Consider the following 22,828-nt stretch of genomic DNA (forward strand, 5'->3'; position numbering starts at 1 on the left):
TAATGAGTAATATGTCATGAGCTGGCTTAAACAATGGCCCAGCTCCTGAATACGTCCTGCAGGGCTGGCAGCCTCCAGTGAGCACCAGCATCTCACAGTGCCCAGTACTCATGAGGCTCCAGCCTCGGGGCTTCCTGACAGCCAGCAGCCCCATTCCCTGCCTGTCCCCAGCATGTGCCACAGCAGCAGTGCCTCTGCTCCTTTGGCAGCCAACACAGACTCCCACGCTCAGCACAGACAACACAAGGGAAAGCAACCTCATGCCCTCGGTGCTTATCTCCGGGATAAAACAGCGAGGCACTTTTTTGTTTATTGAGTGCCGATGAATGGCGCTGTCTTGGCTGTGAGATCAGCCTTCACATCCCACTCTGGGCACAGCTGCTGGCAGGCAGCCTGCAGCTGCAGCCACCTATTGCCTTGGGAGCCTTCCAGCAGGGTGTTCCCCTCAACCCAGGGAGAAAATGACCCACAGCACCCCACTATATGCATCTGTCCCTATGCAGAAGTGGTGTCAGATTTCCCCTGGGGTGCATGGCCCAAGAGTGTAGATGGGTGCCACAGAATGCAGTTTGCTCCAGAATTTTTCAGTATTCCTCACCTTCCACAGCTCCCCTTTCAGCAGCTGACACACAACTGTGTGGAATCTACCCTGGCAGTGACCTGCATGGCTGTTTCTTGGGGAGCAGAAAGCTGAGATTGCTCCGTGCTGCCAGGATGGAGGATGAAGTGGATGCTGAGGACACTGTCACCCCACCAAGGGTGAAACAGCTGGACCTCAGGCAGAATCACAGTTCCCAGGCTTGCTGCCTCACCAAGAGCTGCAGACAGCTCCTCCAGGGCCATGATATTTTAGGACCCCAAAAAGCTGACAGATCCATTTGTGACTGCCTCTGCCTTCCAGCTCTCCTTCGTGCACGGCAGTTGTCACAAAATAGCCTGTTTAAACAGCAGGGTTTTCTTTACTCTGCCCAGATTGCAAAGAATTTTCTGTTGTAAGGGAGTTTTGAGGGGGAGACACCTGTGCTCTTGCTTCTTTCAATGCATCAGGATGAAAGCCTCACTAGGACTGTCACTGAGCCTGATGCTCCTGCAACACGTGAAGGCTGTGCGGACACCAGGAGACAGAAACTTGCAATGTTGGGAGGGAGCAGCTAAAATCAACATCACAAGCCATGCTTGTTCTCAGCTCTGGCCTTGGGGAGATGCTAAGAATCAGAAGTATTTCCATTCTTCTCCAACCTGGAGGGAAGAAAACCCAAAATATTTGTCCTGAACCATTACTGCTTCCAGAGAAAGTAAAATCTTCTGAGGATGTGGCTGAAGAAGCAGCAAGGTAAAGATTCATACCTAAGCTCATGTCCTCCCCCAGCTATCCTGTTACCACCTCCCTCATCCAGTTTTCCTGTCCTACTTCTCACTGTAATCTAAAGCCCAACAAAACAGAATTAACCTAACCAGCCAGGCTCATCAGCCAGGTCTCTTCTTCACAGGATAGGGAGAAATACATGACCCCATCGAGGCTGCAGCCAGCCTCTGCAAAAGTCCCACTCTCTTCTGGGTGTGCAGATTTGCTGTTTCTAAACCTGGCGTTGCTAAACACCATCAGAAGACCAGGCCTGGCCTGTGGCAGAAACCTGGTAGAGTTTTAGAAGCATGGAAACTTAGGACAGCTTGGAGCTAAGAGATGATGAATATTATCTTGCTTGTCTGCAGACAGCCTCCCTTAAGCTCTCATGTCCTGATAGCTTAATCAAATCTGCCCAGCTTCATGGAATCACACAATGGTTTGGGTTGGAAGGGACTTCAAAGATCCAACTCACCGAGCATGGGCAGGAACTCTTCCAGCTGACCAGGCTGTTCTGGGTTGTGCTCAATCTTCCCTGGCCTCCTGTGACCACGCAGGGCCTGCCCCAAGATGTGGCTCCACCAGGTGACCCAGCACACGGGACTTTGTGTACTCAGCCTGAGACACAGTGAAAACAGGGCAGAGCAGATGGTTTCAAGCTTGACATGTCCAGATTAGAAATCCTGTTTACACCTTTGAGCGGTGCTGCCTGGTTTGTTTTGGGTCACCACTGGAATTCTCAGCCCAGGAGTGAAGCTCAGCCACATGGCTCTGAGGAGTGATTCAAGCAACAGCCACCTCCTTCGACCCTTGCAACTGTGGTCTCCTCTTATCCACAGGGCTTCAGCAGAAACACAATTCCCAGCCATCTTGCTTTTCTAGAGAAATCAGATAGAGATGTCTGATCAACTTCCTCTGCCTGCTCTGTTCCTCCACATGCTCAGTTGTTGCTTCTGATTCAACTCTTGCCTGAGAAAGGCAGCCCCAAATCTCTTGGTCCTTCCATGTGGGAATACATTCAGCTTTCTGTTATTTATTTGTTTGCTTTTTAGAGGATTTGTTTCCCCACCAATTAAATCAGCCACTTTCTGAACACAGTATTTATGTTTTGGCCTCAAACAATCCACAGCAAAGAGTCAGCATTAGAACTCCACATGTGGGGGGGAAAAGTACCCACTTTTGCTGATTTGCAGGTGATACTGGACTGTTTCGTTTGGTGCCACCTAGCTGAGAAACAGCGGATGGCAACCATGTGTTCATCCTTCCCAGGAGATGCAACACTTTACTGTAAGAAAAGAGTTTAAAACCCTCTGGAGTACTCATATCTGAGCATTCCTCCTGCCCCTGTATTTCCCTGTCCTACCATCTCCTGTCTGGAAAAGATAAGAACTGCACTGGTGGTCAATGAGCAAAGCAAGCAGAAGGATCTTAGCTCCAGACTCCCAAAACTAACTTTTGCATGAATTCAACCTACAGACCTACTGCAAGGCAGGAAGAATAAAGGCATGGCCGTATTGCATACCCAGTTTCTACATTTCCCAGTCACTGAATTCTTTCAAAGAAGCTGGAAACTGGAACAAGAGTCAAACTCTCCTCATGGATTTTCAAGACACAGATTTACAGAAAAAATGGTGCTTTAAGGACACACAGTTTAGTTCCGCAGAGTTCTGGAAATGAACACAACACTTAACTGCAGAAAACAAGTGTTTTCTTCCTTTCAACAACATCAACTGATAAGCGTGGTGGGCTCACTTTGACACAGCCCTGGGCTGGGGTTCTGATGCACCAGTGACTGAAAGTCAGCCCCACTCCCTTTCCCAGTGAAAGCTACTCTTGCTTTAAAGGCTGAAAACAGGGTGATCCTCCCTTGGGAGGAAAACAGTGAAATTAGGGGCCATCATATTTTCTTTCCCTTTTGTAAAACAGCAGTATGACACTGTCAGGTATGGACATAAGTGTGTCCCAAGCAGCAAGAAATCTTACAAACTTCTCATCTTCTAACACTCTTTCAGTTTTGGCATCAAGTTCAGAAGGTTCATGGCTGAACCATCCAGTCCTCAGTGCACCACAGTGATCTCCTTTCCCTTACCAGGGCAATCCTATGGATGTGCTCAGTTTTACAGTATTGGTGCCTGCCCACGGGAAACAGAGAAGCTGGACACAGCCCAAGAGGGCTCACTCTAAAGTTGGTAATTCAGTCAGGTCTTTTACTGGGGATTTTACTGACAGGACTGTGCAAACAGTTTAACCCCCTGCAGAATGCAATCAGGCTTTCCTTGTCTTTTTTATGGAATTAATAAACTGATTTGAGCTTTGCCTGGGCTTGCATTTCTCAGGATTTTTATTTCATTAATAGCTGTAGGGACTGAAAGCATCTCACTCGGATCTGTCTCCGGGTAGCTACTGTGCTATACGGCCGTCCCTAGCAACCGTTTTACGACACTGCCGGGCTTGACGACAGGCCCTAGCAACCGTTTTACAACCCTTCCGCGCTTGACGACAGGCCCTAGCAACCGTTCTACGACACTTTTACGACACTTCCGCGCTTGATGACGCCCCCAGCAACCGTTTTGGGACACTTCCGCGCTTGACGACGGGCCCTGGCAACCGTTTTATGACACTTCCGCGCTTGACGACAGCCCTAGCAACCGTTTTAAGACACTTTTACGACACTTCTGCGCTTGACAATGGGCCCTAGCAACCGTTTTAAGACACTTTTACGACACTACCGCGCTTGACGACGGCCCCTAGCAACCTAGCAACTGATGCCTTGTTGGGACTACCTAAAAACAGAGGCCAGACAAAATTAAGGGGATAAAAGCCGTTATATTTATTGCAGTGCCTTCAGGTACGTTTAGGGCAGATGAAGCCTCCCAGGGGCTACACTCAAAAAATGGATGATAGATCACAGGTTTTCACACTTTTCTAAGTTTGGTCCATTTGCATATTTCAGGTAATGAAGTCATTTACCCCAAGTTTGCTCTCCCCACAACTCACTTTTGTTTACATCTCTCAGGGTCTGAGACAGTGAGGAGTCCTTGATTCCCAGGCCTGGAGAGGAACTGGTGTGTCTGACCAAAATGGGGAAGCTGTAGCTCCCATTGGATATGGAGTTTAGAATTATACACTAAAGAACTGCAGGACTGCAAATATAGGAAAAATATAAAAGCTGAAATCCTGAGGCATCACCTGGGAATCCACCCCCAGGGGTTTGGATGCTCCTGGACACAGGTGAGAGTGTGCCCAGCTGGTGTGCAATGCCAGAGCTCTCCAAACCCCTGCACAGTGCAGAACCAGGACAGAAACTATCCAGGGGATGCAGTGATCTCCCCAGGGCTGAGGGATTCCCAGTGGGGACACTGGAGAACTCTGCATTTTCCATAAAACCACCTGCAGTACCTCTGTTACTAATAAACCCTGGCTCATCTGCAGATTTAGTGCAATGTGACACAGCCCTGGAAACAAAAGCAGTGATTAAATTTTTAATTCATAGTTCAGTTCGCTTGTGTTGGGGATGCATCTAGATTCTCTTCTTCTCTCTTAATAATTTTAAGGTCATTTTGCTGGAGATCTGCAAGTTTACAAAGTAGAAAAGGGCTTATGAAGTAGAAAAGGGTTTAGAAAGCTATAAATGTTACAGCCAAAAAAGGAGAAAAAAAATGTTCCTACTCCCAAACAATTTCTTGTTTTACTTTTAAAAAGTTTCGTAGGTAGGCTTTTCCTGGCAAAAATTTATTTGGGAGAATTTTGGACACATGGAATCATGCATAGTAAAAACCATAAAATCTGCCAGATCATTGGTAACTGTAAGACACCTATTAGGCACCAGGAAAAGCCAGATAGCTGGAAAGGGAAAGATACCACTCCAGCATGTGATGAATTCATGACAGGAATCAGAAACGAATGCCATATTTTGATTCAAAAGATAAATGCCAGTTTCATTCTTTTGCCGTTTCAACCATCTCCTGCAACTGTTATCAGCCATAGCAGCTACAAGCTTATAAAAGACTTACTGTGCCTCAAAGAGATTATTGATAAAGATAACACACCTCAAAATAATGTTTTCCATTGACTCTCATCCAGCTCAAATATTTGCTGCCAAGTCAGCTGCGGAAAGAGCAGTTGAACAGTTGCTCTGATTTCCCGCCAGCACCTCGGTGTCCTCAGCTGGGTGCTTGTTTTGGTGTCACTTCAAGGAGAAAGCCAGATCCATGCAAGGAGGCCCAGCCCAGTGGCTATGAGTCAGCAGGGAAAGACTGGAGATAACAAGCCTTGTCTGGGGTACAAGACTTACCTTTCCTTAAGTTATCAGCCCAAATCCTGAAGAGCTGTTCTACTGATGAAACTGTTTGGGCTCTGGTGTCTGCTGTCCCCTGGCCTGGCTGCAGCCCATTATGAGAGTGACCTGAACACCTGGCACTAACCTTCCCCTCTCTTGGCACCAAGCTGTGCTCTGGAAGAGCTGTAGCTCTGCTGAAGACTGGATGAATCCTCCGCCGGGTCCAGCCTACCTATTCTTTATTCCAGCATTGCCTAGCTCAGCTCTGACCTGACTATCACAAACAGAAAGCTAAGTGCAGCCAAACTTCATCCTGTTGTGGCTGTGGATGCCATCTTGTGCTTCCTGTAGACTTCTCCCTCCCCTTCATGGGAGGACAGGCTTACCCTTCACAGTGTCCCTTCTAGATTAGCCTTGTTGCTCTCTAGACTTGCTCTACCTGGACCTCAGCTCATTCCCTGAAGTGTTTCCTGGCTTAGCCCTACTGCAGCAAAGCCACCCTCCAGGGACACCATTAACTCAGCGGCAGTCTGTCCTGTGCTTTGCAACCAGCAGTACCCAAACAGGAGCTCTTCTCCTATTTCTGCATAGCACAGCCAAGTTCACCTGTGTTCTCCTGCCAGCAGGTCTAAAGTCACCAGTCTCCATCTAACTCAAGGCATCTATGGAATAGCAGACCATGCTGTGAAACAGTTAAGTGCTGATTTTATTCCCAAGGAGAGCAATATGCTCAAATACATCTCTCCAAAACTGGAGGAAAGAACAAATACCTTGTTGGTATCCATGAAAATTACAAACAATAACACATGACACAGAATACAAGAGCAAATGTACATTCAAAAGAGCACTGCTGACTTGAACCCAACATGACACTTGGAGCAGCACAACCTAAGAAACCAGATCTGTGGAAGTCCCTATGCCCTAGGTGACAACCCAGATCTGTTGTCTTTGTCTCAAGTCCTTGTCCAGTGCTCTGAACTGGACAGTAAACACTCCGTAGACTGTGATGTTAGAACAGCCTTAAATGAGACAAAAAGCAGAACAATTTTATGCCTCTCTTTCAGTAATACTGATGGCAGGTCTGAAGCAGCATCAGGGAAGCAACCGATGATTCTTCATGAGGGGAAGAAAATGCCAGGATTTATTCAACCTCCAACTGCCTGTTGACTTTGGGTGGTGCAACCTGGCATTTTTTAATACACTTTTGTTTTTTCAGACTAAGAACAGCTCTTTAAGTAATGTTCAAAGAATTATGTTGAATTCAAACCTGTCTTGAAAGACTTGAATTTACTTAAATGACAGTAGTCTTTCAAAATCTTGCATATAATTTTCTACTGTCATTAGTGGGTCATTAACTGAGGGCCTTTATGAGATGGGGAACAGGAAGAGAAAGGCACCTCAGTAATAAATGATTGAGTAGCTAAAAAATCAGTAAATGCTTCCAGCCCTATACAAGATATTCAGGCTGAAAAACTGAGAAGTTAGCTCAACATGGTTCATGCCAAACCCACAACAGTGCCTTATTTCGTAGCTGGTCAGACCAGTTTTTAAAATGCAAACTTAAGCCATGCTTTTCACCAAACTTCAGGAGGGTCACACCTTCACTACTACACAGTCACATTTCACTGGGAAAATGTGAGGACTACCCCTTGAAAACTGCAAGGGAAATTTAATTTCACTTAAATCAGAGTCTCTCCCAGAACAAGTAACGGATTTTTACTTTTTAAAAAATAAAATAAAAAATTAATTTTGTCAAAAATCAGCAGGATGTAGGTGTCATCTAAAAAGGAGCTTGCAGGTGCAGCAGGCTATTTGTTTCATGATAGCTTTTGGAGTAAAACCAAAAAAAATAGAGCAATTTTTCTAGAAGTCAGTTTCTTCTTTCCTCCCCACAAATGCTTAGGTTTTGTTTGGACTTGAGGGAATTGGAAGAGATTTGGAAAAAAATAGAAGACATTTTCATGGGGAATACAGTTCACATTTTCATGTGAGCAGAACACATCATTAACAGAAATGGCCAGTGTGCACCACATCACAGGCCTTCACAACATGACTGCACCTCCACTCCCCTGTCAAGCACTGGAGTGCAAAAGGACCCAAATGCTCACAGCCAGTGTTTCCAGCAGTGTTTCCAGTTTCAGGAATAAGTTATGAATAAATATATGTAACATGATTATTAATTCATCAAACACTACTTAAGCCACTACTCAGCTGTCAGACAGACACTTCAGTCTCTGAATTTCTCCACATTTCTAAAAGCTAAAGCTCAAGGTCACAAAGTGGAAGTAGGTTCATAAATGCACTCTAAACTTCCTGGGATTGGCAGAAACGGACCCGAGAGAATCAATGCCCAGCTCCTCAGGAAGACACTGGCCCTTGAGGAGGGAGCAGCCCCCAGGCACCACCACCCTGAGTATCCAGAGAGGTCCCATACAAACCACATTTTTCTCCACTAGGTGCTAGACCATAGCTATTGCAGAGTCTTCAGTGCTGCTCTCCTGCTCCAGCCCCACCCGGCGGATGGACTCGCTGTATTTCTGCCGCCCCAGCTCAATGATGGCTTCGACCTCATCAGCGATGTCCTGGCGGCCACTCTCCTTCATGGCTGCAATCAGCTTGCTCACACAGCCTGGATCCTCTGAGTTCTGCTGAGCCCACGAGAAAAGCATGTCCAGGATCTGCTTATTGAGGTCCTCTCTGAACAAAGGAGCAAAGACAGCAAATTAAGGCATTCTGCTTTTGAATGTCATTTCCTTACAGGAACACTAGTTTGATCATAACAAGTCTAATTCTCTCCTACTGCTTTGGCTTTTTGGTCAGGCTGCATGTCCCATGATGTAACACAAGCTCTTTTTGAATTACAATGATATTCACAATTAAAGCCATAGATCATTTCTCTTTGTAAGAGGTGGAGTCTGGCCAGGAATCTGATCATAGAACAAAACAGGAATGCAACTCAGCTGAACTAAAAAGCTCATCAGGTTTGTTATTTCCCACTTTTTTTTTTTTCAAACAAAAAAGCTTTATTTTATAATGGCAAAGGAAAATCATCAGTTTCCCATTATAAAAGGTATTATTTTCAGAAGAACCATTAATCAACCCATCTTTAATCCAGTGAAACAATTACAGTGGAAGAACTTCCAACCAGCCAAGTATGGATTTATACTATTGCACTGCAGATAGGACAGACAGATATAATGCATCAGTGTTGATTACTGTGTCCTATCTCACCTGTTATTGTATCCTATGCGCTCAATCTGCTGGTAGGTCAGGCCCAGGTTGAGGCCGATGCTCTGCCAGTCAGCTCCCACGCGCCTGGCAATGCTCAGCAGGTTTGCCTGTGTCAGGTACCCAGTCTCAGCATTGCCCAGGTTCAAGGGAGGGAAGGAGAAGCCATTCAGGGGACCAGGGTTCTCATCCCAGCGGGGTTTCAGTTGCTGTGTCACAAAGAAGAGAGAGAAAGAACGTTTTTTCCTCTACCATCTGTTTTTGTAGAGGACAGTGTCTGGCCACTCAGTCTCCACAGTGAAATCTCTTTCCTTCTACTAGGGAAAAAGAAGTTCTTGGGGCTGAAGGGTCAGTCTGTAAGAAGCAAGGAGGATTCACACTGGCAGTGGCAGTAATGCTCACTGCCTTAGGAAAATATCAAATTGTAGCGCTCACAGTCATAGCTAACATTGGAAATTTCCTTTCCTGCATTTACAGAGCAGTTTAAAATAAGCCCCATCCCTGAAGAATAATTTGCCCCAGCAGTAAGAGAGCACTTAGTCTAGGTTTGCAGTTGAGCTTGCATGTGTCAGAAAAGGATGTGAGATCATCACACGTGATCGGAAGGGAAGCATTCCGCTTATTGTTTTAGGCTTCTCAAATGTCACTTAAATTCCATAAGCAAAGTTGCATTTCTCACTGTAATATACAGCCTAGCCTTTAAAGCTCACACCAGAATACCTACACTCAATGCCTATGTTCAAATCCAGCATAACGACCTCATCCCATTCCTTTCTTTTTTCCTGTGGCATGAGCTGTGTGACTAATTTATAAACAAAACAGACACTTCCCTTAATTACAGTGAGCTTCCTTGAGCTTCCTTGCATACTACTTTCTCATTTATTCAAAGGATCCGCCCTCTCTGACTCTCTGACCACCCATCCAACAAGCCTGTGCGAGATGAGCAGGAGAGGTGGAGACCACTCCCAGCTCTTCATGTTCTTATTTCAGAAGAGCTCGCTCACGGGGAGTGTAAAATCTCCACCATGACATGGCTGGGCAGCTATTTCTTGTGGTCATTCATTGCATGCCTTCTCATGGAAGAAAACAAAATTAGCTGAGCAGGAATGCCATGCTCTTACACCATCTAGATTAATTTTTCTGTAGGAGATAACTCACAGGCAGTTTGATGGGCAGAGTAGCAAGCCAGAGGGAGTCTGGACCTTTTCTCCTCCTGCTGGCGTCTTCAGGGATGTTGTCTGGAACTGCCCCTCGGTAGAAAGAGACCTTTGCAAAGAGAAAGCATGCAGTGAGGCTCTGACTCAAGCACAGTGGCCCAGCCTATTGGCATAATGTCTTTTACATTTGGGAAAGAATGAATTCAGCATTCTCATCTATCCTCAGCCCACAAATATGGCCTCACAGTTACATGTAACTGGGAGGAGCACTGAGGCTCTGCCATAAAGGATGGATTTTCTGCCAGCACCCCAAAAATTAATGGTAGGAATGTAAGTCAGTTAGTGATGAGTGATCCTTCAAGATTACACTTCTTGATTATTCAGAGTTTAGTCAGTGAAATGCAAAGAGGGTAGGAAAAGAGTCATGCCCAGCGCTGAGAGATTATTATGACGAATATTGTAAAAGCAACAACAAAGGAGGAAACAAGAAGTCAGTGTAACTGGTTGTTCACCTGGCCTTTTACAGCTTGGCCTTTTCTGTCCACAGGGGAGGTCACATAGATTTCCTTCATGTTCTTCAAGTGGGAGTAAAAAATAAATGAGAGACGTCCATCCACACAGTCGGGGCGATCTGTGCAGAGAAGCAGGAGGCATTGAACTTGTGGAGAAAAGTGTGCAGAAGCAGATCAGTCGTAAAAATAAACACACCTTGCTATTGCCCTCTGCAGGTTTACAAGAGCATGAGATGAAATGAAAGTATGCAAACAGCACTTTCATAAGGAAAAGTAGAAAGAAAAGTTGTGTGACCAGAGAATGTGACAAGTTCAATGTCCAGGGGCTGGCTGCTGTGAGTAGTGGGCGAGCTGGAGACAGAGAGGAATGCCATGGAGGAGTACAACCCACAGCAGAAACATGTCTAGGACCAGAGCAGGACAAGAAGTAGGTAGGTAGGAGCAGAAGCCCAGTATTGCCATACCCATATCAATGCTGATGCCTCGCTCAAATGCTGCAAAAAATTGCTCTCCCTCAAACATCTCCACCATGTCGGATGGCTCAGGCCCTCGATAGCGGTCCTGCAGCTTCTTCAGCACTGGCTCAACCTGATAAGGATGACAGTGTTTGGTCTGAAGCACATCTGTCCCCTGACCCATATTTCTATACCCATGATGTTCCTCCCTCCTTCAACACAGAGGACTATTTTACATGAAAAGGATGTAAACAAATAAACAAACACCCATTAAAATGCGTTTTCAGCAGTGTCTCTGTCTTTTTAACAGGTCTTTTTAACTTCAAACACGAGGAGGGATTTGTTTGCTCCCAAATCCCACTCACTATTCAAATACATTTTCTCTGCAAAAAAACACATGCTACAATAGCACACAGCTGAGGACACCAGAAAGTTCATTTTGACTTTGTAGCTTGTGATGACAGTGGCAGTGCAAGAGCCAGGTTAGATTCTTCTTTGTATTGGCTAACAGTAAACCTCTCTCACTCCACGACCATTCCCAGCAGGATTACAGACACACCCAAACAACAATCTCACTCTGAGTGTCATTGCTGCCTCATCTAGAGACAGTTTTAGCTCAGAACCCCCTATAAAAAATCCTTGCAGATGTTTGTGTCCACAGGTCACTTCAATACAGGAGCACAGGTAAAGAGAAGGAGCAATCAGAGCAGAGAATTAACGCAGAGCAGGATATGCAGCCCAGTAGTGGCAGTCTGATAAAATAACTCTCACCTCACCAAGCTGCACTGCCTGCCAAGGAACATGTTCTCCACAGCTGCACACTCATACTCACACTGCTGCCCACACCACCAGCCCATGTCAGACAAGTGATGTGTAAACTCTGACTTAAATTTAAGCCAACATGTTTTGCCTCATGTTTGCTGGATGATAATAGCATATACATGGCCAGTAACTGTGGTTTAGCTCAGTTTAGCAGCTCAGTCCTCAGGGTTTGCAGGGGAGGAAATCAATGCATGGCATCTACCACTGCACAGAATGAGTTTTTTCCTTCTCCCAGCTCCCTGTGAGTCCCTATCACACCACCAACAGTCTGGTGACAGCACACACCAGCCATGACTCTGGGGCAATGAACAGGACCGTTCGGTGCACTGCTGCCTTTACATCCTACAAAGGGAAGTCTGGGAAGCTCAGGAGCAGGGCAGTGCAACCCAGATCACACCTTGTGCTTGGGGACACACTGTAGCAGGACTTGCTCAGGATCCTTCTTCCTCTGCAGTGCAATGAAGTTCACCTGGTACAGACGCAGCCGCTCATAGACCTTCTTGGCAATGCCTCCAATGTAGGTCTTGGTGGTGTACCACAGCCAGTACCTGGAGACAAGGAATTTAAAAAAAAAGGAGGGACCCTGCACAGAGAAATGTGCCACTGTCACACCCACATGATTGGAAAGAATGAAACGTAGAGAAAAAGAGCTATGCTGGGCCTGACTTGCAAAAGGAAAAGGGAACAGATAAAGTTAATGTCATGGCCTCTGGTCAGAGTGTGAGAAAAGCAAGGCATAGGAACATCCCATCTTTTCCGCAGGATTAATCCCACACTTACCAGGAGAAGTGAGTGACTTCAAACACTGCATAAAGATGGGTGAATTCCAGCACCACCTCACTGGTAATGTCATTCCAGGTTTGGCCCTCCAGGTCACCATGGAGAATATGCAGCCTTGACTGATCCAAATTTAGCCCTAAAGACAGTAATGATCAAGAGACGCTATATGAAGCAGAAGTCTTTATTCATAGTTTTACAAAAACAGCCACAGGTTTGGGTGATTTACTTTTTAAAGCCGCCAAATAAGGATTCATGGCCTTCTTTTTGGCATCCAGGACTGAACTTTAGTCAAAGAAGAGCAGCAATAAAATGACCAGGCTATCCCATTGCTTTTGGGATATTCTGGCAAAATATGCAGAGTTAAAATGATAGTGTGCTCATTCTCACCAACAGATGCATTAGACAATTCTCATCTCAAAAATCTAGGGTTATTAATTAAGTTCTATCTCTTTCTAATGTACATCTCAGATTTTTCAATCCTGATGCACTTCAGGCATACAAATACCAGGTAATGTTATAATGAAGGCCATGTATTTCCTCATCAGAAAACCAGAGAGGTCAAAGAAAATAGGAGTAAGGAGCCTCAGCAAACAGAGGAATCCCTGGCATGACTGAGGCTGTTTTTTAGCAGTTGGCAGAGTGGGATGTGGCTTAGCATACAATCATACATTTTTTAATGCAGTGGTTCAATACCTGATTCATATGCAAGGAAAAGAGAAGGCAGACCCTGGAGGCAGCATGTTCATTTCCTGCTTCAAGCTATTCCCAATCATGAATCAAAGCCCTTTTACAATGCATCTCCTCAGTGAGCAGGAGTGCATCTCCAATCCAATAGTAAAACCAGCAGTTTAAATACATATGTGGCTTGGCAGAGAAATCCTTTTGCCAAGACCATTCTCCCAGCATGTCTGGTCTGTAAACCCCAACCCTGATCTGATGGACCTGAACTACCTTCAGCTCCCACCGCTCTCCACCACCACACAGTCAGCAGACACACCTTGCTGTTCCTGCAGGAAAAGCAGCAAGCTTTATTAACAACAGGAGAGGCAAAATTCTCTCTTGCCATTTGTGGTTTTCCAAATATGGCATTTCCCTTTGTCAATTTTGGGAATAAGCTGACCTGTGACCCCGGGTGGAAGAGGCAGCTGAATTCTCACTGGCTTGAGAAAATCCACCGTGGAGTCCTGGGAGAGGTAGAGCAGGGGACTGGCTCTGCAGCCGGCATTGGCTGTGATTTCCTGTATCTCTTCTGCAGAGACTGGCAGCACCTGGATGTGGCAGACAGCACAGTGAGCAGAGCAGTCAGGCACCAAATTCCCACACTGCTCATTCAGTTCCTCCAGCACCCAGCAGGGAATTGCTGCTCTTGCTGCAGGGCCCATTGAGAAATAAAGCACAGTGAACTTTGGCTGAAGTCTGCCAATCTGTCAGGCTGGGGTGGACTTAAAGTATTACAAGAGCACCTAGCAGCTCTACAGAACAATTAATTTTAGTGGGGTGATTTTACAATTAGATCCACATTAGATTCCCACACCACCTCCAATTCTCACTCAGCTGTTTTGCTAGGGTCAGTTTTGCAAGAGAAAAAGCAGCAAAATCTTTTGTGTTCTCTTCATAGCAACTACCCACTGATCTGCTGGAGATCCCTTTTCCACACAGGGCAGGCAGCACAGAGCACAGCCATGTTGCAGGCAGGGGATTTAAAAGAGGTGATCTGAGATGAGCCAGCCCATGAAGTAACTGTGTCTAGACATAAATTACCCCAGGGCAGACATTGCTGTTTGGTTCTGTACTGGACATGAGAAAACAGCTGCACCAGAGCTCACCAAAAAGCATGCATACCTGCAGCTTGACACTACGAGGCTCTTTGGTGACTCCAGGAGGAAAGATCACTTTGATGTTTGGATCCACACTGGAAAAGAGCAATGTTCCCTCTGCTGGCACTTTGCATTCATTTTGCACAAGTCGAGACACAACAAGGAACCAAGAGAAGTGAAGGACACAACAGTGAGCCACACACTTCTGTAACAGAGAACAAAGAAGAAAACATATAGGCATATAACTTAATACAATAAAAGCAGGAAAATGAGCACCAGCAAAGCAGAAGAAAGTACTAGATCAGGGACGAAGCATGGCAGGCTGCAACTCATGAACTTCAGGAGACACCCCTCCATGAGAGAGGAAACCTGGAGCTGAAATTCACTACGTTTATAGCAGCCGGTCAAAACACAGCTCATGAGATGTTTCAAATAGGTTCACTCTTGGCTGGGCACAGCCAAAGAGGGGAACAGGAACAAACTGTGTCACTAGTAATTTCAATCTGCTCACCTTTGATTTTCTCTTCCGCTTCACTCGTGTTCTCAAATCACTCCAACTCTGCCCACTGAAGGTCCGAACAACCACCTCATGCTGGTGAAGGGTTTGAGGTGAGATATATGGCATCCAAATCTGCACCTCCTGGCAAAAAAAAGCATTCCCATGAGATAGAAATTGAAAGGATAAAACCAAGCCCAGCTCTGCTCTGTGGCTCCCTATGCAGACAAGAAGAGGGAGAGCAGGGCATGGCCTGTATGCAGGGAATCAAAGAACCTGCTCTGCCCTGCAGTCTCTGGGGAGGTGACAGGAAATGTCAGGTCTGCTATGGACTCTGATGGCAGGAAAAGTTCAGCAGCTTCTGAGCAGAAAGGACAAAACTTTTGCAGTGAGCTGCTGTCAGCCACGACAGGGCTAGTAGGTGGTGTGGCTACTCTCCATCTTGAATGCAAACCACATAATCAGACTTTTAGAGAAGGATGCAAACCATTCTCCTTTCAGGCTGAGGCCAGATGCTGGACTTAGCCTCTGGTAGAGCAGGGGGGTTGTGAGTGAGAAAGGTTATAGCTCAGCTCTGTCAGGAGCAGTGGGGAAGGCAAAGGTGTGTCCTTCCTGATTCTCTGCAGCAGGGCTTTGAGAGGCAGTACTGCAGCTACTTAAAAGCACCTGGGATGGAGATAACTGTCTCACAAGTCCCAAAATGTGCTCTCAGAAAACTCTACTGAGCTACTGCAAAGCAGACTCATGAGGAGGTGACCTGAGTGTATCCTCACCTGCTGGAATTGGACCCCATGAGGCTGCAGCTCCAGGACTGCACTCAGCAGGACATCGTGGTGTCTCAGCTTTACCCACTGAGGATCCGGGGTGAGGGATCGGAAGTGGATCCGCAGAGGACCAGAGGCAGCCCCCGGAGGAAAGTAGAAATGGATGCCACAGGCCAGAACCACTCTGCAGCCTTCAGAGGTGACAGTAAAGCTTCCAGAAGAAATGCATGAATTTATGACATTGTGCAGTGACTTCAGCCCTCCAAAAATCAACAGAAGAATCTCATACTTGTGTTTGACTGGCTGAGGCTATAGGCTCCTATACATTCCTGCAATACCCACCATGCACCTTGTCTGGGATCTTTTTACACCACAGTAATATAAATTCTTAATAACAGAGGCTTACCTGCCCTCTCCTGATGCAAGGAAGAGTCTTTTTAGCTTTCTGGTACTGGATTTATCTGTGGCAATAAGATTTGGGTAGAAGAAGGAGATAGAGGTTACTTAAACCAAAGTAGACAAGAAAAGGCTGAACAGTTTTGGCTTAATCCTAATCTGTCAGAATTCGCTAATGGAATCCCTGTCACACTGCAGTGGGCTCCAGAACACACTACAGCAAGAGGATGGCATGAGGCCTCGAGGTCCCAAGACGTACTGAAAATGCTGGCTCTCCCCTAGGGAAACTCAGAAGCAGAGGGAAACAGAAAATATTTCAGCTCTCAGGGCCACGTTTGATTGCCTGAGGTCACCCCTAGGAACCAGTGCTTGCTCTTGTGAACATGAGCACCATTGGGAAACCCTGATCAGACTCCTGCTCATTTCATCACCTTCCTCTTGGACAAAGAGCTGCTCCTCTGCAGCCTGTGAACCTCAGGAAAGCAGGAGGTAACTGCATAGCAGTTGCTGCTCTCTGAGGTTCTAGCAGGAGCCACCACAGCCTTAGGGTCATGCAGCAAGTCCAGGAACTGGTGCTGACCTCTGCTAAAAAGGCTGGACCCCTTTAAGGACCTCTCCTGATCTGTTTTCTGAGTCCCATTTTCACTTTCATTGTAAAACCCTACTGAGAAAGCCCAATTACAGGGACCACTGAGCCCTTCAGACTGGGATAGGCCTCATAAAAACATAAGTAGTACTGTCTGTATCTTACAACTTAATAATTATTCCAGAGAAACAAATGCTGATCTGATTCCCCCCTGCTTGTCTTCTCTAATCCAAACCCATCTACACCATGCTGGGCTGAGTGAGGGAACAGCTGGGCAGAACACACAGCAGCAGAAGCCTTGCAATTACCAGCCTGCAGGGATGGCTCAGTTTCTCCCAAGGGATTGCCTCGGACGTGCACGAATGGCAAGGCCTGGATCTCAGCAGGGATGGCACGGAGGCAGTTGTTCTGCAGATCAAGTCTGGACAAGTTGGGCAGGTTGGCAAGTGAGGCAGGGACTGTCACCAGGAGATTGCTGTGGAGATGCAGCCGACGCAGAGACTTCAAATTGGCTGCAGGTTGGAACAAGAAGTGGCCCCCCATCTGTGCTGTTAATTGTGTTGCACGTCAGCTCCAACCCTCCCTCTCTCCTCAGCCCATGTAAACACACACATAATGAGGGAAAAGCACAAAAGCTTAGCATCCCTTTAGCTCACAAAATAAAGGAGTGAAAGGAATTAGCTGAGAGGCAATGCCATCTCCTCTATCCTCTGATTTTCAGCTACAATTAATCTTCTGCAACAGCATCAAAAACAATCTTGGTCACAAAGGAATACATGATCCGGGACGCTGGGCAGCAGAAGTCAGAGCCTGGTTCTGTGGACTGGTCCACAGTGGCAATGAGATTTCAAGCCCAGATTTGCATCCCATCAAACCTCAGCTCTTCTGTTACCAGCCCTAGGTGCTACCCAAAACCAGCCAGTCACTGTAAATTGTATTGAAATCACAGCAGTGTCACTGATTCACAGAAACACAAAGTGTGGTTCAGAGAGCTGTTAATGCTCAAAGGCACTGACTGAAACAAGCACGATCCTTGTAGATACCCCTTCCATTTGGCTCCTGTATATCATGGTTTGTGTTAGCAACTCTGGGGATAGAGACCAAGGGTCTCAGAGGATGTACCAAACGCTTGGCCAGCCCATGTCCTTCTCTTCCTCAATAAAATACATACCTAGGGAGTCTGGGATGTTCAGTAAGCGATTCCCAGAGAGATCCAGCTCTGTGCAGTTGTGCAGATTCCCAACTTCTTCAGGGAGCAATTCCAAAGCATTTTCTGAGAGATCCAGATCCTGCAGCATTGACAGCTCCCCAATGCTCTGAGGTAAGTCTTTCAGCTGATTTTTCATTGCAGAGAAGAAAGTCAGTTTGCTCAGACGGCCAAAGTCCTCAGGAAGTGTCACCAGGCTGTTGTGGCTCACCAGGAGCACACTGAGGCTGGGGAGGTGGAGAATGCAGTTTGGCAAGGTGGAGAGTCTATTGAAGCTGAGATCCAGATGGGTGAGACAGCTGAGGTTTCCAAAGTCTGGTGGCAAGCTTGTCAGGGAGCCATGCTGACAGGAACCAAACTCATCCCTAGCATGGCCACCTGGGTGGAAGGAAGTGGAGGTAGAGGTCAGTATTCAGAGAAGTGAGTTTTCTGCTCCATGCCTCAGTTTCCTGATCAGTGAAAGGGGTGTAACAGTGAAGAGCTGTTATAAAATCAGGAGATGCTACAGTGAACCAGTACAGCTCTGCTAAACACATCTGGAGTCAAAGCTCAGAATGAGCCAGGCCACCCCAGACATTTACTAGACTTCAGCAGAGTGGCCCATACACCTCCAAGCCTCCCATTCACCTGCCCCACTTCTTCCTCACTACCATAGCCAACACACAACACTTTATGGACAAGGAAATAGTCCTTGCTGTTGAGAAGCAAACAGCCCTGAGAACTGAAATCTGCCCTTGCAAGATTGGAGGGCACACATGAGGAAAGAGAAGTGAAAATGTGTGAGGAAAAAGTAGGTAATTCAGTATTTTGTAGGCAGACATGAGGAAAGCAGTGAAAATGTGGGGGGAAAAGTAGGTAATTCAGTATTTTGTAGGGCAGACAGTACAGAGAGGGAAGAATGAAAGTTCCACGTCCCAGCTTGTGACACTCAAATTGGAGAAGGACTGCACCCCAGAAAATAACTTGAGCAAACAAAAGGAAACCTTCAAATTTTTCCACTTGTTCATTGTTTCATACTCCTTCTCCACTGTTTTCTATTTATATCCATATACAGCAGAGGGCACCAAACATTTTTTAATGCTGCATAATGGTAATAAATGAGAACAACCAAACGAAGAGTGCACCTTGCACTTTTTACATAAGATCTCAGTGAACTGCTTTACTGCACTCCAGGATGCTCAGGGTGTGTGTTCATGTCATAAAACAAGACTGATAAAAGGTACTGTTGTTATTGCCACCTTACTCAAGGAGGAAAAGACAAATCAAAATATTCACATGAGAAATTCATGATATAGAAACAAACTTCAGACTTTTCAGTTTTCAGCTGGAGCCCAGAATTCTGCTCCCAAACTCCCCCTTTTCTTTCTCATTTATTTTTAAAATTCTACCTCCCAAAGAGGAAATTATTCAGGCTGATACAGAAATTACACAAATTGCATTGAGATCCTCCCACAATAAATAGATGAGACAGTCAAGAATGATCTAATATTTACAGCCCTAAAAATTATTACACTTTGCCAAATTTCATGCACACCCTGTGTCCTACTTTAGATAAAATGTTGAACAGCCTCTTCTGGTCTGTCTTGAACTTTGCTAAACCTACAGTCACTAACAGTAAGCAAGGATCAAGCATGGATTGATTCAGATAGAAACACAGCAAAGATAGTTTATTATAGTCTCAAAAATGAAAGAGGGGCTGAACATTCACCAAAAGATTCAACACCTTTCAGACCCCCTCTTCTTGCATAACTGCAAAAAATGCTCTTCTTCTAAAGAATGCTATAGAAAATGTTGCAGCATCAACCCAACTAGACTCCAAAAACCCAGTCCCCAGGCAGCTGTAGAAACAAAGGGAGGAAATAAGAGTCCAGAAGCTGTATCTTGTTGAAACCTGCATTCATCTCTGAGCAAGGCTAAGCCAAAGCTGAGGAAAGGGGCACTGGAACAAAACACTTCCAAGGGCAGGTTGTCCTGCAGATGTGGAGAGAAGGATTAACAAAAAGCTGAGCCTAGGAAAGCTAGATGGTGACAGGCCCCGGAATTTACCTTTAAGCACCAGGGATTTCAGGTGCTTCAGATGAGGAAGGCTGTCCAGTGTGGTGTCAAGGAGGCAATCGTTGCTGCTGAGCCGGAGGAACTCAACCCGGACCACCTCTCCCTGTTGCTCCTTGAAAAGCTGGAGGAAACGGCGGCAGCCGTCAGGATAAACATCCAGGTTCAGTCTGTTGTCCGCAAGGCAGGAGCCAGCAAGGGCAGGAGCCCCCAAAGTCCCCTCCCCACACTCATCCCTGAGCCCCAGCAGCTCTGCCATCTTCTGCATCTCATCCACAGGGTCCAGACATGTTCTGACTTGCCAGGCAGGCAGGCATAAGGCAGCTGGGAAAAGGCGAGGAGGAAAGATGGCTCTGGAAAAGAACACAGGTGCACAATGAAGGCTCCTGCCCCAGTCCAGAGTGGTTGGAAACAGTTCATAATCACAGCAAGATGGTAGGAAAGATTACATGTATGTTACTGAAAGCTTTGGAGGCAGAGAGCACAGAAATGCAGTGTAACAGATGTCATAGAGGCTTCTCCTCCCAGGGAAAACCTCTGAATTTCTCCAGCTAACATCTCAGCAGGGAACGGAGCAATTACACACCATCAGAATAAAGACCAATATTAACTTAAAAGATATAAATTTAAATGCCTATTGCCTAATGCAGATTTCAAGGTGCCTTAGTGGGAAGCTTTACAAGTGAAGAAGAAAACTGGGGCAGGGAGAGAAGCAGAGCCCAGAGGTGGCGGACAGACTGTGGCAGGCCCTCATCAAACCTGGTTGTGAAACTCAGTGTCAATGGGATAAAAGCAAGTGGACAAAGGGCAATAAAGAAAATGTGTCAGGGACAGAGACAGGGATAGAAAAGTGGTGCAGGAGCAACACCTCCTGAGCTTGGCAACTATACTAGCTCATAGTGAATATCAGGAGCTCTTTGTAAACTGCCATGGATCGAGCTGGTAAATAGAAGTTTCTTTTGATTGATGCAGAATTAGAACAAACTTGGCTGCTGTCTAAGGCCAGCAGAAACAAGCTAATGCCCCAGCAACACCCTGAGGTGCAGTGCTTTTACTGCCAGCCTGTGAGACATGGCAGCACTGATGTTCCCAAGGCACAATCTGGGGGAGGCATCCATCACCCCCTGAAAGAGCAGGAATGCTTCACCCTGAAAGAACAGAAATGTCAGGACAAGAACAGGAAGCAGAGCCCAGAGGCAGCTCGCAAACTGTGCTGTGTCCTCGCTGAATCTGAATCTGAAACTACAGCTTTAGCATAAAGGTGAGCATTCCTTGCAAAGATATTGAGCACAACACGTACATAGCCCCCTCACAGACGTGTAAGAAAACAGACCATCTGCTACAGCTTTGTAAAACTCTCAGTGGTGAGGGAACCAGAGCACAGCTCCAGAAGCCCCAGAGGCAGCGTCGGGGCAAAGAGACAGGGACAGACCTGTGGTGCCACAGACACTCCAAAACACATACCTGCTCATGGACACACAGCCCTGCACACGGACACAGCCCTGCACACACACAGCCCCCACACGGACACACGGACACACAGCCCCGCACACGGACACACGGACACATAGCCCGCACACGGACACACAGCCCTGCACACGGACACACAGCCCCGCACACGGACACACGGACACACAGCCCCGCACACGGACGCACGGACACACAGCCCCGCACACGGATACACACAGGGATCCCGGGCTGTCCCTGTGCCCTGGCCCCGTCACCCCACGCACTGTCCAGGCCCGGCACAGCCGCAGCCCAGCCCAGCCCGGCCCAGCACGGCCCCGCCGCTCTCACCGCTCCGCACCGGCCCCGGGCACTCTGCAGCCGGGGCTGGGCTGGGCAGGGCAGGCTCTGCCCGCCACTTCCTGAAAAGTTCTCGGAGCTGCGCCGCGATCCGGGGCGGCACGGGACGGGGGAGGTGCCGGGGCTGCAGGACATGGGCCGGGTGCTAGGGGGAGCCGTATGCAGGCGTCCTGTCCTGCTGCCGCAGCAAGGGCACGGAAGGAGATTTGCCTGACATGGTCACGGCACCGCAGCCGGTCCCGGTGCAGCTCCCCTGGGCTCCAAGGGAGCGGGAGGCACGGGCAGCTCCGTGCTCATTCCATACAAATCCAGGGAGAGAAATGGAGCAGGGCGAGCCCAAGAAGGTGCAGGGCTGTGGCTGCCCTGAAAGGAGGTTGTAGTAAGTGGGGGTCATCCTCTTCCTCTTCTCCCAGGCAACAAGTGACAGGACAAGAGGACATGCTCTCCAGCTGATGTCCAGGTTCAGGCTGGACATCGGGAAGAATTTCTTCGCAGAAAGGGTGATCAGGCATTGGAATGAGATGCCCAGGGAAGTGGTGGAGTCACCGTCTTTGGAAGTGCTTAAGGAAAGACTGGACATGGCACTTAGTGCCAAGGTCTAGTTGATGGTGGTGTCTGATCATAGGTTGGACTTGATGATCTCAGAAGTCTTTCCCAGCCTAATTGATTCTGGGACTCAGCACAGTGTTAACTTTTTATTTCTATTCATTTCCCTAATGCAGGAAATCAAGGAATCGAGCACAGGTGGTGACTCCTATAATTCCATGGCTAGACCTTGCCACAGGATTAACACCTCCCAGCCTCCCAGCACAGGAGAGCAGCCCTGTCTCTCCTGCAGAGAGCCTTGCCCCAGTGTGCTTTCCCACAAGAGGGTTCTGTCACCCAGTGTGCAAGAAGCCGATCCATACATGGAGTTGAGGTATTTCACAGAAGCACAAAGTCATTTGGATTGGAAAACACAAGACCTCCAAGGTCATTCAGTCCAACCCATGACCAAACACCACCATGTCAGCTAGACCATGGCAGTAAGTACCATGTCCTGTTTTTCCTTAAATACTTTATAGGGAGAGTGACTCCACCATTGCCCAGGGCAGTCCATTCCCTGTCTAATCACCCTTTCTCTGAA

The 22,828-nt window shown here is 47.0% G+C and overlaps 1 protein-coding gene across 1 annotated transcript; it reads right to left on the reverse strand.

The window, feature by feature from the left end:
• Window positions 1–6,312: 6,312 nt before the first annotated feature.
• On the reverse strand, window positions 6,313–21,790 carry PIDD1 (p53-induced death domain protein 1). Its single transcript, XM_033063840.1, has 16 exons — window positions 21,694–21,790; window positions 19,891–20,249; window positions 17,809–18,222; window positions 16,946–17,149; window positions 16,062–16,116; window positions 15,665–15,866; window positions 14,907–15,035; window positions 14,421–14,600; window positions 13,699–13,846; window positions 12,579–12,714; window positions 12,196–12,346; window positions 10,986–11,109; window positions 10,522–10,640; window positions 10,011–10,118; window positions 8,856–9,061; window positions 6,313–8,321 (listed from the first exon to the last, which is right to left on the reverse strand). The coding sequence occupies exons 2-16, from the start codon at window positions 20,162–20,164 to the stop codon at window positions 8,084–8,086; spliced, it is 2,688 nt and encodes an 895-aa protein (XP_032919731.1). The 5' UTR covers window positions 20,165–20,249; window positions 21,694–21,790; the 3' UTR covers window positions 6,313–8,083.
• Window positions 21,791–22,828: the final 1,038 nt, after the last annotated feature.

This window comes from Catharus ustulatus, chromosome 6, assembly GCF_009819885.2.
Source record: "Catharus ustulatus isolate bCatUst1 chromosome 6, bCatUst1.pri.v2, whole genome shotgun sequence".
In the NCBI taxonomy this organism is placed as follows: Eukaryota; Metazoa; Chordata; class Aves; order Passeriformes; family Turdidae; genus Catharus; species Catharus ustulatus.